The sequence below is a fragment of the Polypterus senegalus genome, chromosome 4 (assembly GCF_016835505.1).
Source record: "Polypterus senegalus isolate Bchr_013 chromosome 4, ASM1683550v1, whole genome shotgun sequence".
Taxonomy (NCBI): domain Eukaryota; kingdom Metazoa; phylum Chordata; class Cladistia; order Polypteriformes; family Polypteridae; genus Polypterus; species Polypterus senegalus.
The window spans coordinates 197,434,278-197,459,052 of record NC_053157.1 but is presented as its reverse complement, the minus strand read 5'-3'; the positions used below and the strand labels follow the sequence as shown (position 1 = coordinate 197,459,052).

General features: G+C 39.8%; 2 protein-coding genes across 3 annotated transcripts in view; one reads left to right on the top strand and one right to left on the bottom strand.

Annotated features, from left to right (window-relative positions):
• Positions 1-24,775, top strand: part of LOC120527906 (NACHT, LRR and PYD domains-containing protein 3-like) — a 118,860-nt gene that overhangs the window by 80,861 nt on the left and 13,224 nt on the right. The gene's annotated exons all lie outside the window — the stretch shown is intronic.
• Positions 1-24,775, bottom strand: part of LOC120527908 (matrix metalloproteinase-21-like) — a 43,619-nt gene that overhangs the window by 18,497 nt on the left and 347 nt on the right. For both annotated transcript variants that reach the window (XM_039751852.1, XM_039751853.1), the window contains exons 2-5: positions 21,750-21,945; positions 16,264-16,981; positions 13,708-13,847; positions 5,606-5,747 (exon numbers count right to left, since the gene is read on the bottom strand). In XM_039751852.1, coding sequence (XP_039607786.1) covers positions 5,606-5,747; positions 13,708-13,847; positions 16,264-16,981; positions 21,750-21,896 — 1,147 coding nt within the window. In that variant the 5' untranslated portion in view covers positions 21,897-21,945. The remainder of the gene's footprint in view (positions 1-5,605; positions 5,748-13,707; positions 13,848-16,263; positions 16,982-21,749; positions 21,946-24,775) is intronic.

Here is a 24,775-nt window from a genome sequence, read left to right as displayed (position 1 = left end):
GACACACTGCATGCACGGGTTTTTTTTTTACACTGTCTTCCTTTAGCGGGACATTGACTTTTCCACCGTGTGCTTTGTTTCCGCAGTAGCTGCACTTATGAATATGCTTGTATGTATCAGACGCTTCATATTTTTTTGCTGGCTTCTCAATTGTGTAATTCGGTTTTTGTTCAGCACTCTTTAGAACTGTTGCTTTTTGTCTGTGCACTGCGTCAGTTCACGTGAGCCGCTTGGTGTTAATGCATCGAAGGTTCCCAGCTGTGCTTGTGCCATCTCGTGTGATGTCCATGGCTGTACTGTATGTAATGTTAGTTAAGACCTGGCACTTAAAAGTTTCTCTCGCAGTTTCCCTGAGTTTGTGCCAAACACCACCCTGACCATCTCATCTTCCTCTGCATAAGCCCAGTCCTTCACCCGTGAATATTTAGCGGCAGTGTTTCTATTGGATTGCCACTGACGGACGGCCTTATATGGGCAGGCAATAAATTACAAACGCCAGCGGCAGCCTGTCTATGAACTTAATTTAAACTTTAGGTTTACACTGTGCTTTGTTTCCAATGTAACAGCACTCATGAATATGGTTGTATATGTCAGTCGCTCGCTTCTTATTGTTTCGCTGCCTTCTCAATTATATAATGCATGTTTTCTTCAGTGCTTTTTTGAGCTCTTCCTGGTTTTCTACGTACTGCGTTGATGGTCAGTTCACGTGATTATGTGGGAGGCGTGATGATGTCACATGAAACTCCGCCCCCACGGCCATCCAGCTCAACTCCATTACAGTATATGGAGAAAAATAGCTTCCAGTTATGACCATTACGCGTAGAATTTCGAAATGAAACCTGCCCAACTTTTGTAAGTAAGCTGTAAGGAATGAGCCTGCCAAATTTCAGCCTTCTACCTACACGGGAACTTGGAGAATTAGTGATGAGTCAGTGAGTGAGTGAGTCAGTCAGTCAGTGAGTGAGTGAGTCAGCGAGGGCTTTGCCTTTTATTAGTATAGATATATATATATATATATAACCTCCCCAATAGAAAGTCAGTTCCCCAAATTCTGAAAAATGCTTTGAGCAATTTGATTGAATTTGGTGACATTATAGAAAATAAAAAAAACAAAATTAACCAACATGTGTGTTTTTTTCTTGATATTTTTCGGTAATAAATCTTTACAGAGTGGGGTACAGTAATCCCTCGCTATATCGCGCTTCGACTTTCGCGGCTTAACTCTATCGCGGATTTTATATGTAAGCATAACTAAATATATAACGCGGATTTTTCTCTTTTTCGCGGGTTCTGCGGACAATGGGTCTTTTTACTTCCTGTAGATGCTTCCTCAGTTGGTTTGCCCAGTTGATTTCATACAAGGGACGCTATTGGCAGATGGCTGAGAAGCTAACCAATCAGAGCACACAGTTAAGTTCCTGTGTGCTTAATGCGATGTTAAGCAGGAAGTCTCGTAATGCTCATTCAGCATCAAAGTGTTTCTCTGTGTAAAGAGTTGTGCTCTTTTGTGTTTATCTTTGTGCATAGTCAAGCCCTTCATTATGGCTCCAAAACAATCTGCTACTGCTTCAGGGGCCATGCCCAAGCACCAACGGAAGATGTTAACGATTGCCGAAAAGGTAAACGTTTTGGATTTGTTGAAGGAAGGGAAAAGCTACACCGCTGTAGAACGCCATTACAGCATCAATGAGGCTACGATTCTTTTTATTTAAAAATTAGGAAAGGAATATAAGATCTACGACCGCAGGGTGCAAAACGAGTTGTAAGTGGAATGTAATAAGGCAGTAGTCTGGACGGAATCTGCTTTAGGGATTTGGATTGAAGAAGAACAACGGCAGTGCTTCACATTTGCCTGAAGTGGCTCCTTTAGAAGAGCTGTAACGCTCTCCTTTGTTGTGCAGTAAAATTAAACTCATCATTATCGGACAAGTCATCATGTCATTGTTGGTGAGTAACCATAATTCATTTTCTACTTACATTACTTAGTACATGTACGCACGTTTAGTGTCATTGTACACACATTTACTGTATACTATTTTTCTTGCATTGTACGTATTTATTGCTGGTGGCCTGTCTATCGTAATGGCTGTAACATATGTGATATCGGAGACACTTGATATCTTTAAAATAATATTTAGGTTTTACTGTATATAAACGGTGTGTTTACATAAATAATTTCAATGAATCTTACCTAATATCTAAGAGAATACAAAGGGATTCTGCTGTATAACTGTGCAGGGAATATTTATAAACAGTGTGGGAGAGTTTATAAGGGCTTAAAATATATAAAAGTAACTATACAAACATATGTTTTCTACTTCACGGATTTTCACCTATCGCGGGGGGTCTGGAACGCAACCCCCGCGATCGAGAAGGGATTACTGTATTCTTAGGTACCACTTCCTTTCTTTGCTTCAGCCGTGATCACGCAGAGAAATGAGGTGTGCAGTTCACGCAGATGAAAGCAGCAAGCAGAGCAGCGTAACTAACCAAGCAGAGACTGTAATGGCCCAGGAAAATGAGACGAGTTGGTGAGCTTCCTGAAAAATGAGTTGTGAAATACTGTAGTTAGGCGAAATGCAAAGAAGACATAGTTAGCAAGTAGCCTCTTTGGGTACACACAGCACTCCCTATAAAAATTCAAGTTGGATTAGATTGTTGAGTGTTCTTATATACATAAACTTAAAAGAACAGGGGGTTGGTGTTGGCATGGTGGTAAAATACATGCAATATTGAAATGAACTAAGGTGTTCCCTTGCAGGCCAGACTGCAATATGCCACTAGGCTCCAGTTTGCAAAGCAGAAACTGCCCACTTCAGGCTCTATATACAACACAAGCCAGGAACGATGGCAGGCCTTGGTCAGTTTAAATGCTTGCACAGCTCACTAAGGGTCCCTGCATGAGCAGAACACAGAAAAGAAGGACACTGTACGTCACAATATTTGGTTTCACCTGTTCTTATCTGCACAGTGCTTAAAGCGTTGAGTTTATTCTTTGGGCATTGTTTATGTGCACCCTGTAAACATCAATGCTGTATGTACAGTAATAATTTAAAGGAGACAACAAATCAGTGTATACTGCTTTTGAATCAAATTCTCCAAAACTTTCTAACAGTACAAGTTACCGATCAAATAGTTAAATTCAAATCTGATGGAAGCTCCCACTTTACAGGATCTGCTACAAGGTGAAATTGCATTTATTCCCAAAATTCCATTATTTGCTAATTACCTGTTTGAATTCAAAAGAATACTCTTTCCTCTAAAATGGTGTTTTGCAGTGACCATCAACTAAAGTAACTAGAAAAGCAAGAACTGATCTACAGTAGGAATGTTTTACTCATGTGCAATTATATGTAGCATGTTCAAGAGTAAGGAATGCCAGTAAGCTAATACCAAAATTGTAACAACAAATATTATGTGCAGATGGAAAAGTATTCAGTTATTTACATTGTACTTCTAATATATCTGATTAAACCTCAGCACTATGATCAGGGTCTATTGTCTTAGGAAATTTCCTGGGCAAAGCACAGTAACAAAGCTAGTTAAGACATATAGTTTGAGCAAAATCCTGTAGCTTCTATGGCTGATATTGCAGACCCCTGATCTAAGCTGTGCAGTTAAACACTTTGAAAGCAATATTGGCTACAGTTATTGTAAATACATATATTTTAGGCCCATATAATCCAGTTCAAGACCACATGTGCCAGTTCAGGGATGAGTGCCTATATTAGCAATACTGAGCTCAAAGCAGGAAATTAGGCCTGAAGAAGGTTGCCAGTCCATCGCCGGTCACACATATGCACACACCCACACTCCTTTCACACCAAGGTCGATTTAGCGTTAACTATCTGCCTAATATTTACATCGCTGGAGATATGGGAGGAAAGGTCAGTTTCACAAAGGCGAAGACCACGGTTGTGATTTGAACCCAGGATGCTGGATCTAAGATAGTGTAACACTGTTCAGTTCTGCAGTGTTTAACAATATGCTATTAATATGTTCATAAGTAAGAGGGGATTCATTAATCTGAAACATAGCCCCTAAGTACCAATAGCCAAAGACAGCAATGACACAAGCACACGTATTGCCTTTGGTTTTGCAGGGGACCACCTGTAAAAATTGAGGTGCACATGGTGGCAACAGACCCAGAAGATAAAACCAGTACTTTCTCACTGCATGTAGTACTCCTATGTACTTAACAGTTGTAATATTCAACACTGGATTTTTAACCTCACACTCACTCTTCCCCATTCCACATATTTTTAAACTTAAGAAGTGTCAATCAGCATTATCTGGAATATGAAAGTTATCCACACATAAATATGTTTAAGACTGGATTTTGACTTTGCTTCCGTGCAAGATGAATGCCAGTGGGCTCAGTGTTATGTTATTTTAATAAATACAGAGTTCCCTGGAAGACCACTTTCTCTTTGAGAGCTGATTCCTTTTGTATGAGTACATGTTAAACCTATGTCTGGATATTAGTAATATCTTCTAAAGTATGACATGTACAATGCTTACATTTTGTTAAGTTTCAGAACTTTATAGTTTGAATTACCACATCCCCACCAGTGGCATTAGTATGTGAATCCCGACTCTACTTAGGAACCAGTATCAACATCAGAATCCAAACCTTGATTATATTCAGGAATCTTTAAACTCATTTTCTGATGCTGTTCATTTATTTTCTCTCTGGACATTTCACTTTAGAAGTTGTTTTTATTATGTATATGCACATGTTGGTTCAGAGTGTAACCAATTGTAAACTGAATAGTTTTAAAAAGTTTTTGCAAGAACTCCTAATTTGGTACATTTTCAAACCGCAGTGTGCTGCTGCTTCCCGTGTGAGATTACTTCTTGATAAAATGATCACCCAGGACCAACAGGAGGAAGAAATGAGGCCGTATTTTAGCTGTAGCAGGAGGTGATACTGGTATTTAGCAAAGCAACAGAAAGATGAGTTTTCGTCCGAAGGTACAATTTTATTTCTGAGCAAGTCTATCCATGTTGTTTTTTGTTAAATATAGAGATGTGGATAGCCTTCGTAGAAACATATGCTCAACATTTATGTGATTTATTGTTCAGACACTAGTCCTCATTTCCAAGACATTATCACGTGGTGCTGATATACACTTGATATTTGGATTTATTTTTCTTTACACAGATGAGTTTGACTCATATGCGTGTCCAGTGTGCTTAGTGAACGCACAGAAGCTCTGTCTTTCTGGGATGTGGTTCATTACATTTATTATGTGAGCATGAATATTGCATGAAAAGTGTTTGTGTGTGTGTGTATAACAAATGATGAATTTGGCACCCGAGTTAAAATATCAGAACCACACTTCAACAATATTGGTCTATGTATTAATGATAATGATTATGTATTGATGGTTTTTTCATTTTGATGTTTGTCACCTGTTCTAATCTTATCACATTAGAGTTAAAAATAGTACTGTTAGAGATGTACATAACAGTGTTTGAATAGAGTGTTACACATCTCCTTTACGGGTATGGTCTCCAAGTAAGTGTGTATTTTGATATGGTTGATGGTTTAGTCTAAATACTCAAACGTGACACATGTCTATCTTCAAACTCGAGTACCTACCGTAGATTTGCTGAATTGCTTTTCTGTCCATCCAGTCAAGCTCCAAGTTTGTGTCCTCTGGGATGTAATTGGCCTGCATTACTGACCCCGGCCTGTTGATATGGGAAAGTCCAAGGACATGGCCAATTTCATGGACTGCTACCTGTATAACACAGAGTTAGAACTACAATTTAAAGCCAACACCACAAGCTTTTTGACAACTTCAAACAAGAAACCGATGACTTGTTCAAATTCAAGAGCTTAGCAGCTTTTTCACGTTTTATTTACTAAATGTTAAGAAATGTTTTAATAATAAAACACATTTTTGGCTTTGGACTTCCCCGCAGCTCCAACCACATTAGTAAAACAGAACAAACTTTAAAAATCAATAAACAAAAAGGTATTGCTAGCTAAATGGAGGCAAGGTACACTACAAAACACAGAGATAGACCGACTCCCCACTCCAGACATCAAGCTTCTCCCTCCCCTCGGCCCGTAGCTTCTGTCTCGTATTAGCACGAATATATCACTCCTGCAGGCGAACTGATTCTTAGCGTGATGAGAGAAGTCACAAAATCAACCAGAATGTTTAAGCAAATTCTATAAAAAAAAAAAAAAACCTCTAGATCCGTTAAGTAGTTCTCTTGTCCGTTAGCTAAACGGATGTACAGTAAGTTATGCCCCAAGGCTGGTGCGTGAGGAGAGCCCAGCACTCATCCCCTTGGCCCGCTGCGTATTTCTCGGATTTGCACAAATAAATCGGTACCGTAAGCAAACTATGACACATAGCACGATGAGAGAGGTCACAAAATCAACCGGAATGTTCAAGCAAATTATAGAAAAAAACCCAATTTAAATCCGTTAAGTAGTTCTCTCGTAAAAAGCAGACAGACATACAGACATTGGATGCAAACATCACAACACATTGACTGGATCAGGATAATGTGGCTGCACTCTTCAGAACAAAATCCAAATTTTTAAATTCTTCTTGTTTGTCAATCTATCATTCTGATTTAATGTCACTTAACAGGGTGTAAAGCCTTTTCTTACCAGGAACTTAATGTTGAGTGCTCAACAGATAACACTTTAGTTTGCCCTGCAGTAATCATCTGAAGATGCTTTACATTCAGTAACTCATTATTCGTCTGGTTTAATACAACTGGTATAGACCGTAAGTGGTATGCACATTTTGGAGAATGTGTGAGGTTGGAATTAATACTTTTCCAGATTACAAATGCTGCTTATAAAACGAGATATAAAGTTTGATTTCATGTATTCTTGTATCAAGGAATTTATATTTTGAAGAATAGTGTCCATATTTATCAAGTGTCTCAGAGTAGGAAAATCAGTCTTAACTCGCTCAACAATCTTAGAATGACTCAAATTTGGTCCAGTTCTTGGGAGTAGGAGTAAAAGCATTTTATCAGTTTTCCTAATTTAGGAAACTACTCCTAACTTCACCAAGATTTTGGATAGGTCATTTCCTCCTGTTGTTCAGGCAGTGATTGGTACATACATCACTGGACAGGCAGAATGTTTTTAAAAACACTGCATAGCAAAGAACTCCTAAAGAGATACCGATTTGACACATATGGAAAAATGTTTATAACAATTTTGTATATTATGTCCCGCAGGTTGGGTGCATTGGCGATTCTAAATTGTCCCTATTGTGTGCGGGTGTGTGCGTGCATGCCCTGTGGTGGGCTGGCACCCTGCCCAGGGTTTGTTTCCTGCCTTGGGCCCTGTGTTGGCTGGGATTGGCTCCAGCAGCCCCCCGCAACCCTGTACTTAGGATATAGCGGGTTGGATAATGGATGGATGGATGGATGTGATCAGTCCATCTAGATCAGTGGTCCTCAACCTTTTTGACACCAAGGGCCGCTTTACTAGAAGCAAATTTTTCCAGGGACCGGTCGGGTTTATGGGAGGGGAGGATTTTTAGGGGCGGGTTTTCGTAGGGCAGTTTTATACACAATTTACATTACATTTCTGTTATTATTAAGTTATAATATCATAATAGAAATTATACAGCTTATCATAATGCAGAATCAGTGGGAGCCCTGAACTTATTTTCCAGCAACCAGAAGATCCCATCTGGGGACAGTGTGTTGCTTATGTTCAGTCTAATCTTTAATCTCGTTTTGGTTGCTGTCACTGCAGAAAACGCTGCCTCACAAAGATAGGATGTTGGAAATGGAAGCACCTTTAATAGTTTCTTTCAAGTTAATTTTAATCTCCTCCTGCCTACAAGTTATGCTGACAAGAATTTTCCTCAGCATTTCCTTGCGATAATACACTTTCAGGGTGCGAATGACACCCAAACCCAATGGCTGAACCACTGCTGTGCAATTGGGCGGGAGGAATTCAACGCAAACATTATCTGAATGTGGAAGTATGTTGTGGGCAGCACAGTTAACAATCAGAAGCCAAATAATTCTCTTCTTCTTCTTCATATTGTGAGGTTTCTGAGCTCTTTTGGGATCCCCCCACCCAACAGGACATCATGCTGAAGTGCATCCCGAAGCGCAATTGCTGTTTCTGTGTAAGATTGTTTGTCCATTGCCAGGGCAGGGAAACAGCAGGCTCACAGCGTGTTGTCCCGTTGACGGAGGTCCCAAGAGTTTAAAAACCATACATATTCTTGAATGAGTGCCACATGAATAGGAATGTTTCTTGAAGGAGCATCACTGAACCACATAAAAATGGCTTTTTCGCCGTTTTCAAATGCAGCAGTTCGCATACGTTTGCAACCTGAGTCTTTTCTTCTTTTTTGCATATAACAAAGACATATGCATTGCATTTGTCATTCCAACAGATTGCACATCACAAACATTAACACTGTTATCATTTTTTCATGTCTGCCATTTCTATAGAAAGGTGACAATTAGTTAAAATTCTGATGGATTTTTTTCAAAATGAGCAATAAGCAAAAGGTATCACTGAAAACCACAGAAAACAAAAACAGCAAAAGAACAGTACGAGGAAAGTTGGAAGAAAGAAAATTTTTTTTACAATGTTTCTGTTTGGGGATCGTTGTGCAAATGTGCACAGCTGAGCTGCGACCACAGAAGTAACTGCTCTGTGGATGATTCATTCAAGCATTTCAAGGTCACTTCGTTGTAATGAAAGTACTGTACCTGCTGCTGAATGTATTTCGTAGTAACGAGATTTCTATAGACTTGTGTCATATGGGGAAACTGTCGGAAACATAAAAATACTTCGTTGTAATACTCTCTCACCTCGGTCTCTCTCATCTCTCTGTGCCACTGTGAAGCTCCGCCCACCTAGCATTCTGAAAAGTGTCCTCAGTGAAGGGGGCAGCCTTTTTGCTGTAGACCTTCACTGAGTGAGCTTCGCGGCCCGGCTGTCAGACAGCCACGGCCGGTAGTGTGCCGCGGACCGGGGGTTGGCGAACCCTGATCTAGATGGAGGAGCCATGTGCTGTCAGCTGAAATGAAATGAAAATGTTGGTAACATTATGCTTTTTAGCCATTGGAGAAAGGTAGCTTTGCAGTTTTGATGATTTGGATATGTCAAAACCAACCTTTTCTTGAATTTTGCACCAAACTTTGAACAACTTTACAACATGTGAAGTAATACGCAGATTTATACAGTTGCCCTCGACTTCCAGTGAGGTAGTTGCATTTATGCAACTAGCTGTGCACAAAAAGATCATTGCCCTAGATTTTGATGAGCATAAATCACAAGCAGTATCACAGTTGCAAAACATGGGTGGTCATGAATTACCCTGAGAATAGGCAGGGCTGGATGGGTGATTGACAGTGAAATGTCACACAGGTACGCAAATCTCTGCATTCCACGAACCCCTGGAACATTAACGTTACACCTTGGAAAGGTTCAAGAAGTCAGGTTGGGACTCCTAGGGCACTGGATAAATACAGCCTCCCAAAAGATAAAGGGGGATCATAGAGAGAGATACTGCATGCAACATACATAACAGTGCAGGAATAGCTGTGGCTAGTTTCACTCGCTGTTACTTTCTGAACCGTCTCATGTGACCATAACAGTGGGAAGGTGGTTCTTCTGAAAGTAAGGCTTTGGACCATTCATTGTCAAATAAACGTGCCCGATGTCAAGCTTCACTCTCATGAGTCTCTATTTTTCGTCCTTGGTGTTGATTACAATATTATTCATTATGTTAACAAAGTGGCAACAATTCCACATAGCTTAGCTCAATAACTTACCTTATTGTGTTTTCCTCCTTCTTCTTCTATTACTACTTTGATTATTATCATAATAATACTTTTATCTTTGTGGTGAAGTAGGAGCATTACTATCAGAAAACTACAAAATATCATCATGAGTGCCAATCTGCAGTAAGGGATGCTGTAAAATCGCAGCGTTATTCATTTTCAAATGTGGTGTCCTATTGATTGCTGGGAGTGAAGGTAGGGTGCTTCGTAACTACTTCTCACGTCCTACTCTGTGATAGAACAAATTCTTACCCTAGACAGACTTGTACAATTCCTAGGAGTAATTCTAAAACTCTTGATAAATATGAGCACCGGTTCCTAAGCACAAAGTCTTGGACAAAGCAAGACAAAGGCTCTAACAGAACATCTCTCTATATATATAAAATCCATCATCTGTCTGTATGTCTGTCCGCTTTTCACAAGTGAACTACTTAACGGATTTAGATAGTTTTTTTCTATAATTTGTTTGAACATTTTGGTTGATTTTGCAACTTCTATTATAGTCCGGTTGCAGCACCGATTTATTTGCATGAATCCATGAGACAGGCTGAGGGGAGGGGGAGGCAGGACCTCAGGAGTAGTGATCCTTCTTTACACGCCAGCCTCCTTTCGAGTCGAGTCGCTCTACCTCTCACCATGTGTCCACTTAGCTAATGATACCTGTTTGTTCAGCAGACATTATTATCTACAGATTGTTAAAGAGTAACGTTTAACGTTTTTGAGAGAGAGAACTTAGCTATGTGTATTTTAGAGGGTACCTGCTCATTGGCAGAGATATCATGGCCACATACTCTTCTTCCCACACAGGGGACGCTCTCCCATCAGAGCTGAACACGATCAGATACACTGGTAACGTTTCACATTGGAGCATACTTACCTTCCGCTTGGCCAGAGATACCTTGCCAACTTTTTACATTTATGGCAAAGAGATCACAGCTACATTCTCGCCCCGATAACAAAACCAAAAATATTGTATACTAGCAAAATACACGCGCTTCGCAGCAGAGAAGTAGTGTGTTAAAGAAGTTATGAAAAAGAAAAGGAAACATTTTAAAAATAACGTAGCATGATTGTCCGTGTAATTGTTTTGTGAGTGTTATGAGTGTTGCTGTCATCAAGGATTTGATTATCATTATTTCTTTCAATCAGGTTCGTATTTGGAGGATGTGTTGTGTTCAAGTTACATTCCGTGTTTGTCTAGTCTATCCCTGACCATCTCATCTTCGTTGTCAACTGTTGTAAAGATAACAGGTTTCATTCATCGAAATGTTCACTACCCAAATCGGTACCCGTGAATCTAAGATGTTTAACAGGCATTCCCGGTATTAAGTTGTAGATTTGCCTGCGAATATTTAGCGGCAGCATGTCTATGAACATAATTTAAACTTAAGCTTTACACCTTGCTTTCCTATTGATATGTCTACAAAGGCTTGTTCAGCGTCAGAGGGTTGTTCCTTTCCTACTGCATCAATAAACAGCTCGTCTTCCTCTTTATCTAAGGCGTCACACACTGCATGCACGGGTTTATCTTTCCCAGTCCTGCAAACTTTAGCGAAGTGGTTCAATTTGGTGCTTTGTTTCCGCAGTAGCTGCACTTATGAATATGCTTGTATGAGTCACTCACTTCATATTCTTTTGCTGCCATCTCAATTGTGTAATGCGTTTTTTGTTCAGCGCTCTTTAGAGCTCTTGCTTGTTGTCTGCGTACTGCATTCACAGTCAGTTCACATGAGCCGCTCAGAGTACAGGCATCGAAGGGTTCTCAGCTGTGCTTGTGCTGTCTCGTGCAATCTTGCGATGTCCACTGCTTTATTTAATGTTAGCTCAGACCTAGCACTTAAAAGTTTCTCTTGCACTTTTGCTGAGTTTGTGCCAAACACTAGTCTGTCCCTGACAGTCCTTCAACATCAATTTTAACTTCGTTACAAAGTGATCGAAAGTCTCGTTTATACCCTGCGTCCTCTCATTAAACTTGTATCTCGCGAATATAGTATTCATCTTAGGCATGGCAAACGCCAGTGGCAGCGTGTCTATGAACTTAATTTAAACTTAAGCTTTACACCTTGCTTTCCTATTTGTTTGTATAAGCACAGTCCTTCACCAGCAATTTTAACTCTGTTACAAAGTGATCAAAAGTCTTGTTTATACCCTGCGTCTTCTCATTAAACTTGTATCTCGCGAATATCATATTCGTCATAGGTATGACAAATGCCAGCAGCACCGTGTCCATGAACTTAATTTAAACTTAAGCTTTACACCTTGCTTTCCTATTGATATGTCTACAAAGGCTTGTTCAGCTTCAGAGGGTTGTTCCTCTCTTCCTGCATCAATCAACAGCTCATCTTCCTCTTTATGTGAGACATCACACACTGCATGCACGGGTTTACCTTTCCCAGTCATGCAAACTATAGCGAAGTAGTTCAATTTACCACATTTTTTACACTGTCTTCCTTTAGCTGGACATTGACTTTCTCCACCGTGTGCTTTGTTTCCACAGTAGCTGCACTTATGAATATGCTTGTACAGTATGCGTCACTCGCTTCATATTCTTTTGCTGCCTCCTCAATTGTGTAATGCGTTTTTGTTCAGCGCTCTTTGGAGCTCTTGCTTGTTGTCTGCGTACTGAGTTCACAGTCAGTTCACGTGAGCCGCTCGGAGTACAGGTTCTCAGCTGTGCTTGTGCTATCTCGTGCGATCTTGTGATGTCCACGGCTTTATTTAATGTTAGCTAAGACCCGGCACTTAAAAGTTTCTCTCGCACTTTCACTGAGTTTGTGCCAAACACTAGTCTATTCCTGACCATGTCATCTTCGTTTGCATAAGCACAGTCCTTCAACAGCGAATATTTAGCAGCAGCATGTCTATTGGATTGCTGCTGACGGACGGCCTTATATGGGCAGGCACTCAATTACGTGGGAGGTGTGGTGATGGGGGACGCAACTCCACCTCACACGGCAACCAAGCTGCAGGCTATGGCCATATATATATATATATATATATATATATATATATATATATATATATGTAAGTAGGATTCAGTTATGACCGTTACGCGTAGAATTTTGAAATGAAACCTGCTTAACTTTTGTAAGTAAGCTGTAAGGAGTGAGCCAGCCAAATTTCAGCCTTATACCTACACGGGAAGTTGGAGAATTAGTGATGAGTCAGTCAGTCAGTCAGTCAGTCAGTCTGTGAGGGCTTTGCCTTTTATTAGTATAGATCAAGAGGCCCTCAGATACGAAAGCTAGAAAGATAAATTCTTCTCAATACAATTTTTTTTTTAATTGATTTTTAAAGTTTGTCCTGTTTCTCAACTACGTGGGTGGAGCCATGGGGAACAGCTAGTAATAAATAAAACAGAATATTTTTATGGTAATGTAAAGCCAAGCACTTCATCCTTAAAAATTAAGAGCATGTGGCTTTTTTACTAAATCTGGCAAGAATCCTGAGAGATTGCCACCATTTCAGACTGAGGTGATTCGGCTAGAACAGAAATAGACCTCCAAACTTTTTAGTTCACTGATTTGTTTGGTTTTAACTGTACTTTTCACTTTAATGGTCATCTTGGAGAACTTCTGTTGATAAAATACAAATTTTCCTTAACGAAAACATAGTAGACTTGGAACTAAATGACCTGTTCTGCCCTGCTGCTTATCTTAATTTTTCTTTTTAACACACAGTACTATATTAACTCACTGTAAAGTATAATAAGAAAACACGTGTTTATTGATTTCCAAACCTCTATGATTAATTTCAGAGTTGCAACATTGCTTTCAAGGCAGGAAACAATCCAGGATGAGGCACCATCCACTCATCCATTCATTACAAATACTGTATGGCAACATAATATTACATAATACGCAACTTCTAATGAACAACACTGCATTCAAAAACTTTCAAGTGATTTACCTTCAGCAAGCTTATTCCTTGATCATTTTTTGGTATCACAAAGTGTTCATCATCATCAAAATGAACATCTCCGAGGTGCCAAGCATGTGCATACACTTGTCCTGTGCCATCGAACACCTGGGAGCACCCAAGATGTTTTCCTGTAATTAAAGTGAGTAATATTGTTAATGTAACATCTCGGCTCTGTTGTAATATTTTAAAGTATTGTAATACACTGGTAACAATGTCATATTTATGCACAACCATAACTGCAAGCAAAGCTTGTAATCTCAGTAGTAATAAGAAAATCAGTGTGCACTGTTGTGAAAATACATGTCGTAGCTAAAGAATATAAATCAGTTCCCAAGGTACTGTAACTAATACTGCATTCATCTGATAAGACGGAATAGCTTTTAAAATCCAGTTAATTTAATTTAGGGTCACAGGGCCTATTCCAGCAGCCCTGGGTGCAAGGCAGGAAAAAGCCCTAGACTGGGTGCCTGTTTATCGTAGGACCCACAGAAGCCTGCACCTACAAAAAAGGCAGTTTATAATCACCAATTAACCTGACCTGCACACCTTTGAGGGCTGTGGAAGGAAAAGCCACCCAGACACAAGGTGAACATGAAAACTTTTCCTGGCTCTATAAGATAACATTACTAATTAAAGTGCCTCCTTGCTGCTCATTCAACTGATTTAAATTTTTATTTTATTAACTATTACTATTTTTTTGTTATTCATTATATGCATTTAATGGCATGTACTGAAAAATTGTGTAAATTCAGAATTTAATTTGGTGTCTGTCTTGAATGGCAGTCACCTGGCATTGCAGATGGCACCCACTTTTCACCTTGCAGATGGTCAGCTCCTCACAAGACTGCTACACACTGCTTCATCAGATTGAACCTGACTGGACTACATGGTCCACCCTGACATCAAGCTGCAGAGTATGTACCAGTGTCCTTGTTTCATGTAAAGTTCTGTTTATTTTTGTTAAAAACATTATATGGTGATCATATTGTAGATTTTCCTTTACTAGATGTTCCCCTTAGATCTTTTAGAAGTGTGAGGTTCTTGGGCCATTGCTGTGTGCCATTTAAGTCCTTAGTGTTCGTGTAGTGACACTTGTGTTTAGACTTGGCATTAGTTTGAGCTCATTCAGTGAGAGCAGTGAGTGAGTCTTGTCTCCTCTACTGTTCATAATTTGTATGGACAGGGTATCAAAGTAAAGCCATGGCACTGAGTGTATCCAATTTGGAAGCCAAAGAAGTCACAAATTCATAAATACTACACTTCCTTATAAGTATGGATGAATGGAACACAACTCATCCAGACTTAGCTCTTACCTTGCACTCTCTAGCTCCTGCAGCTTTGAAATGGATTCAGTAAATTGACAATACACGGTCTAGACTTTTCTTCACATAGCATAACAGTTAAAGAATATAGTACTGTATATTCTAGACAAAAAAGAAGAATTAGCAACATGCTCAAAAATGTCCAGTTCCTAGTCTACATTTTTTTTATTAATGCACATATTATTTTGCATTACAATGATGTTCTAGAGTTGATACATGAATGCGTTGCAGTTTGAAAAAAAAAAACCACATAAATAAAACCTGAGAAAATTGAACTCCTCCACATGGGTAGCTTTTCCACCTTACCTGTGGGCTAAGTTCCACAATTATGCCAACTACATCACATTCCACTGTGCACCATTCCATCTCTGGTCAGATATGCCTGTTGAGGCCAAGAATATAACATCTGCAAACAGCAGGGTTCTAGCCATCTTACTCTAAAACTGGGTATCCCGCAAGCCTCAGTTGTATCTTGATATCCCATCCATGAAAATGATAAACAGTAGAGGAAATAAGACATGCACTTGTCTTGTACATAGAGATATGGTGTCTGTGACATCATGCATCAGTGCCCATGATTGTGTGAAAAATCATTATGACAGTACTTTTATCATTCAATTATAATTATTACAATGTGACAACAATAGCACTAAGGAATAAATAAAACAAGGCAAAGGGATCAAATAAATGGCAAAATAAATTGGGGTAAAACGACAAAAAATAGCAAATATCTCCAGATCCTGTCAATGTTATAATTAATTTTAAAATTACAATTACCAAAAAAAAAAAAACCTATCATTTCAGAGATGCAAATGTTGATGTTATGCTGTGGAGCCTTTGGAAGTTAAACTGAAATAAACGTGGAGATGTTCTGACAGTTGAGGCTCCAGAACTGTAGGGTGTGATAAATGCTACCAGCATACATGGAATAACTTCTAAATATTTTAAAACACTTCTGATTACATCATACTGAATAAAATGGAATGCCATTGAAGTGAAAGTCAGAAAACTGATTTTTGTTAACTGACCTTCTCCTGCTGTCCAAGTTTCACTAAGGAAAGTGATGTGGGGCAGCTTTCTGGACAGCCACTGCCAACAGCCCTCTTGGGTTACTTAGTCAGTGTTTAAGCATTTCCTGCGTTTGATTTGTATCTTTCAGATTGATTATTCTTTTGAAATGTTAGAATGCAGGACAGTCAGAAGAACATAAGGTAATACTTACGAGTGCCAAATCCCAGCTTAATATCTATTTGATTAGCATTTGTTCTCAGGTCCTCTTCAAAGTTTAAAGGAATCACCTCGCTCCATCTTCGGAAAGCTTGTTTCAGTGTTTCCCTCTGGTCACCTGGAGGAAGCCTAGTGCTGTATCCCTCGCCAAGTAGTCTCCATTTCAGCACTGGCTTAGAGAACCCCAGGCCTGGGATGCTGTTGTCAATATAGTCCGTATCACTTCTTTTTTTACGTGAGTGCTCGACCAGTTTTTGAAGAAAATGTTGTGTCCGATTGAAGTCTATGCTGCTGCTATTGGTAATGTTGGTGCCATTCACCTCCACAGTGCTCTTGTTGTATACACCATTACTGTCACTTGTATTATTTTCTGAGTTGGACTTTATTTCTTCCTTGTCACCAGGGTCATCGTCATTTTGTGAAACTTTATAATCGGGAACACCACATCTTGGTCGATTCATTGCTGTTTTTGTGGCATCATCGAGGATGCCTGTTACTGGCAACTTGTTCACTTCTTGGAAACGTTTAAGTGCCTTGTTAAAACCTGAGTCCATTGTGGGTTCTGTGGTAGATGATTTCTCTACATTACGGCTCTTTACATATCCTTCTATTAAAGGCGCAAATATATCTGGGGGGACAGTATCTTCTTCCTTTTCATGCTCTAGGTAATCCCAGTTTACAGGTTTAATCCATCCATACTTAGATAAATATTCCTGAAGAAAGGAAAATTCATTACTATAATTTGCTTATATCAAGCTCTGTAAGAAACCTTGTTATATGCTCTTTCCCATATACAGTACTGATTATTATATAACATGCCCTTCTGTACATTTTTTTCTTTCTGGAAATGCATCAGCAACTTTGTAAAATGGCAGAAATGTGTTGCAATGGAACACATTAAAAACATATTCTTTGTTGAATATTTAAAGAAATATCTGTACTTTGAAAATAGACATTAATAATAATAAAAACGATGTGAACTGGGTTGGAAACTACAGTAATGTACAGGAGCAAAAATAAACTTCTTTTTTTGTCTGCTCCCATTTAGGGGTTGCCACATAATGGAAAATGAAAGAATTGAAAATATCCGATGCTGCATATTTATAAGATACTGTATATAAAACAAATATGGATTCCATTTTGGTTCTCCCCCGCTACACTTAGCCATAAACAAACGTCCTCAAGAAGTATTGGAGGTTTTTTAAACAAGAGATGACAAATATCCTGATATTGCTATGGATCACCAGATCTGCCACTTAAAATGCAACCCACTTCAATATCTTCAGACACAACAAGGAGGGCCCTTTATCATCTCCAGGTAAAGCAAACTGTTTCAGTGGAAACAGTCATTAATCAAATTTCATTTATTCATTTTTAAATGTTTTCATTTACTGGTTTCTATGTGATCTCTATAGTTTATAGACTAAAACATTCCATTATGGTGACAGTAAACAAAGTGTAGTCCACCTTAGCAATATACTGTATCTATATACTGTTTTCCTATTGTGGCAAGCGGATGGGGATGGCACCCAGCCAGGATGCCCGGAAAGACTGGAGGAGGGCTTACGCCTCCTCCAGACCACGAGGGGGTGACCACCCTGATGGCTTTGGGGATCATGTGAACAGAGCTTAGAAGCTCAACCTTATAGGGGCCCGTGGTCACCGCCAGGGGGTGCCCAGATGCCTGAAGAGCCCTGCTCCTCCGGGTGTGGCGGAAGTGCTGGGGGGAAGACGACCAGGGACACACGGAGTGCTTCCGGGTGCACAGCCGGCACTTCCGCCACACAGGGGAGTGCCTGCAGTCACTCACTGGGAGGCACCTGGAGAACATCCTTTTGGATATAAAAGGGGCCACCTCCCTCCATTCGATGGCTGCAGTCAGGAGGATGAGAAACAGAGTTTTGGAGGAGAGGAGAGGAGTGGAGTGGAGGCATCATAAGAAAGGCCTGGACTTTGGGGGAGTACTGGGGTTGTGTGTGTCACTTTGTAAATAGAATAATATATAATAAACGTGTGTTGGGTGAACTATCGGTGCCCGCCTGTCTGTGTGCGAGCCATGCTCCACACTATACTTAAAACACATCTTTCTTTATAGTCCTAATGTTACAAATCTGTTGCTAGCCACCAGATGGCACAGTTATAAGTTACTCAAAGGCTAAAGGACAACATGAGCAATTCTGGCAATATGTCATTTATCCAAGTATGGTGAAACTCCCACCCTGCAGAGTGTTAGGCTGTAAATTTTGTGTGTAGAGTTGTGTTGTTCATAAGCTTTGACATGGCTGCTGAACAAAATTAAGTAAATAAAGTAAACTGAAGGTGACTGTGCAAGTGGATGATATATTGTGTAACACTAACAGCAGAATTTGGAAATGCAAGGAGATAAAGACATGAAAACTGCATATTGCAACCACATCACTATGTGAGTTATATACTTGGTAACAACAAAGTTTACCTTGTGCTAGACTTGCTCCCTACCATGCTCCATAGACTGCAATACACGAAGATGTCCTCCTTCCATTAATTCAAAACCAGTCCTTGTGTCTACTGACATTAAGCAGCTTTTTACACTTACCGTATATACTTGCAAATAAGTCGGGACTTGTTTTTACCGTATAATTTCTGATATTTTATAATGTTGGTCACATACATCGAATGTGGAAAACTAATACTATTGGTCCAAGAGATTATGATATGCTAACGCCCACCTGAGAGAGTAACCACAGAGCACACTGCCTTTTTTTTCTATGTGGGTGTGGCTATGCACTGTATCAGCACATGCTCCTAACCTCTCTCTCTCTATATTGTGCTTATGTGACCACATGGAAATACCCGGACTATTCCAAAGCAAAGTTTGCACAGATTTGTGTTTTTTGTATCTCACACCCTCATACACCTTTATCGTAAGAGCATCCCTTATCTATGATGGACGTACAAGTCGGGGTATGATCGATATTTTTGGGTTTCAAGACCCAACTTATACGTGAGTATATACAGTAAGTCTGTCTCTCTAGGATAAACTGCTTTAAGGACAAAGGGGTTTCTAAACATAAATGTTGGCAGAAGACAAGGATAGGACTCACAAAGGTCACAACAGAAAGGCAAGATATCATGCTTGGACATTTACAGGGAGAACCCCCACCCCAAAGTAATGCTCTTTCTTCCACACTGATATGACATTGTATTTTTCCTACAAGGTCATTTGGCTCCCTTTCTTCCCTGGGAACCCACTATATCTGTCTTGAAATATATAAAGCAAAAGATGAATCAGACCGTCTAGGAGTTCCTCAGATCGTCTGGAAATTTTTGACTTCTGGTCAAACACACCACTGTCTTATGTGCCCCATCAGGTTTACTCGTTTGCAGGACATTGAACGCCTTAGTTGGGCTCAAACTCTACTAACTGAGTGTGTCGATAAAAAAGCTCTCTTAGTCCATATTTCACATTACATTAGAATTTATTTAATACATTTTTGTACATAGTGAATCTACATTTTTCAATGTTGTAATAAAAATTTGTCTCAGAACATGTAAATGAATAATTGTAGAAGACCTACAGAAAAAAAGCATACAAAATCTGCATCTTAGAGTGACCTGAAGTCCAATTACATACATAACATAGCATACGTCAGCCAGTCATTCTCCAACCCACTATATCCTAACACAGGGTCACGGGGGTCTGCTGGAGCCAATCCCAGCCAACACAGGGCGCAAGGTAGGAACAAACCCCAGGCAGGGCGCCAGCCTACCGCAACATAGCATATGTAAACCTAATAAATCCAATGTAGTGTCAGAAGGGGTCAGAGCTTCTCTCAGCAACAGTGGGCACAATGTGAGAACATGAGAATATAAGAAAGGTGACAAACCAGAGGAGACCATTCGGTCCATCAAGCTCATTGGGTCCCGATATCTCATCCAGATGCTTCTTACAGGTTGTCAAGGTTTCTGCTTCAACTACATGTCTTGGTAGTTTGTTTCTGATTCTCACAACTCTACATGGATATGCTTCGTGCCTTCAGTCCTATATGCAGAGTATATGAATGAATAATATTTCATAAACAAATTATGTACAGTATATGAGGTCAAGAGCGGCATGGTGGCGCAGCAGTAGCGCTGCTGCCTTGCAGTTAGGAGACCTGGATTCGCTTCCCGGGTCCTCCCTATGTGGAGTTTGCATGTTCTCCCCGTGTCTGCGTGGAGTTCCTCCAGGTTCTCCGGTTTCCTCCCACAGTCCAAAGACATTTAAGTTAGGTGCACTGGCGATCCTAAATTGTCCCTAGTGTGTGCTTGATGTGTGTGTGTGTGCCCTGCGGTGGGCTGGCGCCCTGCCCGGGGTTTGTTTCCTGCCTTGTACCCTGTGTTGGCTGGGATTAGCTCCAGCAGACCCCCATGACCCTGTAGTTAGGATATAGTGGGTTGGATAATGGATGGATGCATAAACTATAACACCTACATAAGTATTTACTTTTGAATGACACTGGAAATTTGGCTTAGGTGCATCCCATTCTATTGATCATCACTCTTATTTAGAGACCACATGTAGGCTCCAGCAGACCCCCATGACCCTGTAGTTAGGATATAGCGGGTTGGATAATGGATGGATGGATGGATGGATATGAGGTCAAAGCTCATAAGTAGTAGTAGGTAAGAAAAAAGAAAAGAAAATCTGGCAAATGAGAGGAGACCATTCAGTCCATCAAGCCCATCTGTTTAGCTAACAGCTAACCTGTCCCAATATCTCCACCAGATTCTTCTTACAGATTGTCAGGGTTTCTGCTTCAATTCCAGAGTTCCAAAACTATCTGCGTAAAGTAAAGCTTCCTGGCTTTAGTCCTAAATGCACTTCCCTTAATTTCCACTGATGTCCACGAGTATGTGATTCACCATTAAGCTGAAAGAATGTTGGTGGATCAACTTTATCAGTGCCTTTGAGGATTTTAAATACCTGGAATAGGTCCCAAAACAGTCTCCTCTACTTAAGATTAAACAGGTTTTATTTCTCTGAGTCTGTTAGAGTAGGCCATGTCCTTAAGTCCTGGGATGCACCTGGTTGTTCTCCTCTGAGTAGCTTCAAGCCCTGCTATGCCTTCCTTGCAGTGAGGTGGCCAGAACAGTACGCAATACTCCAGATTTGGTCTCACTAGTGCATTATAAGCTTATTATATAAGCTAAGCATCATAACAGTTTTAATGATAAAACACAACATTTTATTTTGTCTTTTTAAAAAACTTATAGGCATTAAAAAGCAGCAATTCATTTAAAGTCACAAACAGCATACACTAGGGCCAATTTTCAATTGTCAATTAACCTAAACTGAACATTTTTGGGGATGTAAAGAAAATCAGAGTATTGGAGAAAAACTCCACACTGAAACAATGACTATCTTTGGTATTTAAACCTTGACACTGCATATGTGAGGTAGGAGTGCTAAGCATTTCCCTGACGTTACAAGTCTATATATTAATTATTGAATGTGCTTACCTTAGCAGACTGAAGAGTTTGGATAGGCCTTGCTTGATTGTTGGAGGGCTGCTGGATATCAGAGAAATCCCTGTTGTGATGAAGCTTCTCAGCATCCGCCAGGACCAGCAACAGTACCTGGCTTAACAAATATCCTAAGCAGACCATCTCTCCCTTTGGCAAATTTAATTATCAACAAAGTTGTATAATTTTTGTCCTGTAGTCAAAAAAAAAAAGATTCACTGAACCTATAAGCAAGTAAGTTTTATATACTGTAGCATTTTCATTTGATTAAGCATGTATGAGAATAGTATGCTACGATTTACCTTCCTATAATGAGCACTATTCGAAGCCAAAAAGTTAAGTGATTTGCTCAAGGTTATTCAGTGAATCACTGGACTATACTGCCTGCCAGCAAGGGCAATGCTTTTTCTCAATTATTTGTTCGGAATAAAACCCAAAGGAATGATTTTTGTCTAAAAAGAACAGAACAAATAACGCCTAAATTTATAAGCCTCAGGGGTGTTACTGAAAAATGTGCAGCGTCAGGACTCCTGTGACTGTGAGCAGGACTTAAGGCCGTACAGAACAGCAGGCAAACTGGCCTCAGGACAGTAGCGTGGAGCTCACTTTGCCAGTTTACATCTTCCCCACACTACTAGCCAGTATAGCTGATGAAGAGGACCTTTTAGATTAGATAAACTTTATTAATCCCAAGGGTAATTTAGATATAGAAGCATTAAAAATAAAGGTACAGACTCATAGGATAAATAATACAATCAAATAAAATAAATAAATATATTATGCAGAAATTTCAAAATGAACTTAAAATTTCAAAATTAATTTGAAGAGTATCACCGTTTAGTTGATTGAATTGCCTGATAGCAGAGGTCTGAAAAGACCCCCAGAAGCACTTTATAGCACACCGTGGTGGAATAAGCACGTGGCTAAAATTGCGCCAAGACAGCGCATCTTGGAGGGAATGGAGGGGATTTTTCATGTTGGCATCCAATTTTGCCACCATCCTATTTTTCACAGCAGCTTCCAGCGTGTCCTGGGTTCGCCCTGGTTTGTGAGAAGTTAGTTCAGACATTGTGCTTCTTGTGAGCTCAAGATGTTTCCCTAGGAAACTGCGGCACAGAACAACACACTGGCTACAGTACTTACAGACTGATCGAGCATTTCCACCAGCTCGCCGTACCCATCAGAAGACGTGCATCTCCTTAGCAAATACAGTCTGCACTGGCCCTTCTTGTACAGCACCACTATGTTGTCACACCGGTTCAGTTTTCCCCCAGATACTTGTAGCTCTTCACCACTTTGATGACAGATAGACAGATAAACGCTTAATGATGTTCAACTTTATTCTCAAAGCCTCTTCTACCAAAACCAATGATATAACTGATCATCAGTTACTCAAAATTGTCTATAATCCATCCATCCATCCAACCATTTTCGAACCCGCTGAATCCGAATAGGGTCACGGGGGTCTGCTGGAGCCAATCCCGGCCAACACAGGGCACAAGGCAGGAACCAATCCTGGGCAGGGTGCCAACCCACCGCAGTGTCTATAATCCCTGATACCTTAAACTCTACAAATTGCAGGGACTCTGCATCTCCCGCTTTGACCTTCATGAGGAACTCTGGCCTCTTTAGTGTAATGCATGTCTATTTTTGCAATAGATACTCCAAGAGGGAACCCTGCTCTCAATGAAATGAACAGGTACAAACTCTGATAAAATTTCACAAGGAGGACTCATTTCATTAGGTCACTTTGGGGCCTGTAGGGTTCTTAATCTGTTCTTGCAGATATTTTAATAATCAACAAATACAATAATTAAATCTATCCCAGACTCTTAAAATATGCATTCTTTAATGGCACTAAATGGTTCTTTACTGGGTTGTATGGTTCATTGTAGCTTCATTGCTTAACAAAGCACCATTTCATTCTGAGACAGGCTCTTTGCATATGGAGCTGGTTCTTTGTGCTTTCAAACAATTCCTAATACGAGGTGTAGAAATGTAGAAATGAGATGTAGAAAAACACTGAAATCCTGAATGTATAGTGGACCACCTAGCAGGACATGACCAGATTAAAAAACCTGAACTTCACCTGTGTTGTGGTATAGGTAAGAGTCCTTTTCAAATCATGACTTACTGGTGTTTCACAAATCTGTTATCATCTATTCATTCATCTGTTCGGGTTCTTTCTTGAATCTCTATGTAGGTGGGTCTTTTGAGAACCTAAAATGGTTCCCATATGGCATCACTCTGAAGGACCACACAAAGAGTGTACCCTAAGCAACTTGACAAGTTTTACCCCTGTCTTTTTCACTAAAATGTATACATTGTAAGTACTTTTGCTAACTTTTTGACATTTAAACATCAAAATTAGCAAAAAAAAACAGCAAATTTAAAACAAAGAAAACTGTGCAATTTTGCTTTTTAAAAACCCTATAACAGGATGTATTCATAAAAGATAAATTTAAGAGTACACTCCTTAAACTCTGACAATTAAATTGAAACAACCCATCCTCCTTCCTATTCCTTTTTGTACCTGCGTCTTCCAATTTCCATGTGCCATTGTTTATCCCTGCTGGACTTCTAATTCACATTTAAAATGCATTTTGAAACTGACCTTCATACATTTCAGATGAGTCACTGCACTCCTGTTATGCTCACCCGTGCTTACCCTGATGACTGTTTTGCAGAACAAGCAAATAACGTTTGTTCTCCTTATGCGTGCGTGCGTGCATGTGTTGTCCTTCAGGATGATGCTAGCTGGCAGTTCTCTGCGGTGAGGTCTACCCTGGAAGTTGTGCAGAAACGGGACTACAAACGGACTGATTTGTGTTTTAACGGGGTGAAATCATAACAACGCCATAATAACAAGGGAAACAAATCATTCTTATAAATTCATCTGGTAAAAAAAAAAAAGTACTGCAACAAAATGGGTAATTTATAGCAATAACGTAATCGGTAAACTTACTCCTATTTTAAATGAAGAATTTATTGACCGTGGCTGTATCTCCGGGGTTGGTTCCTAC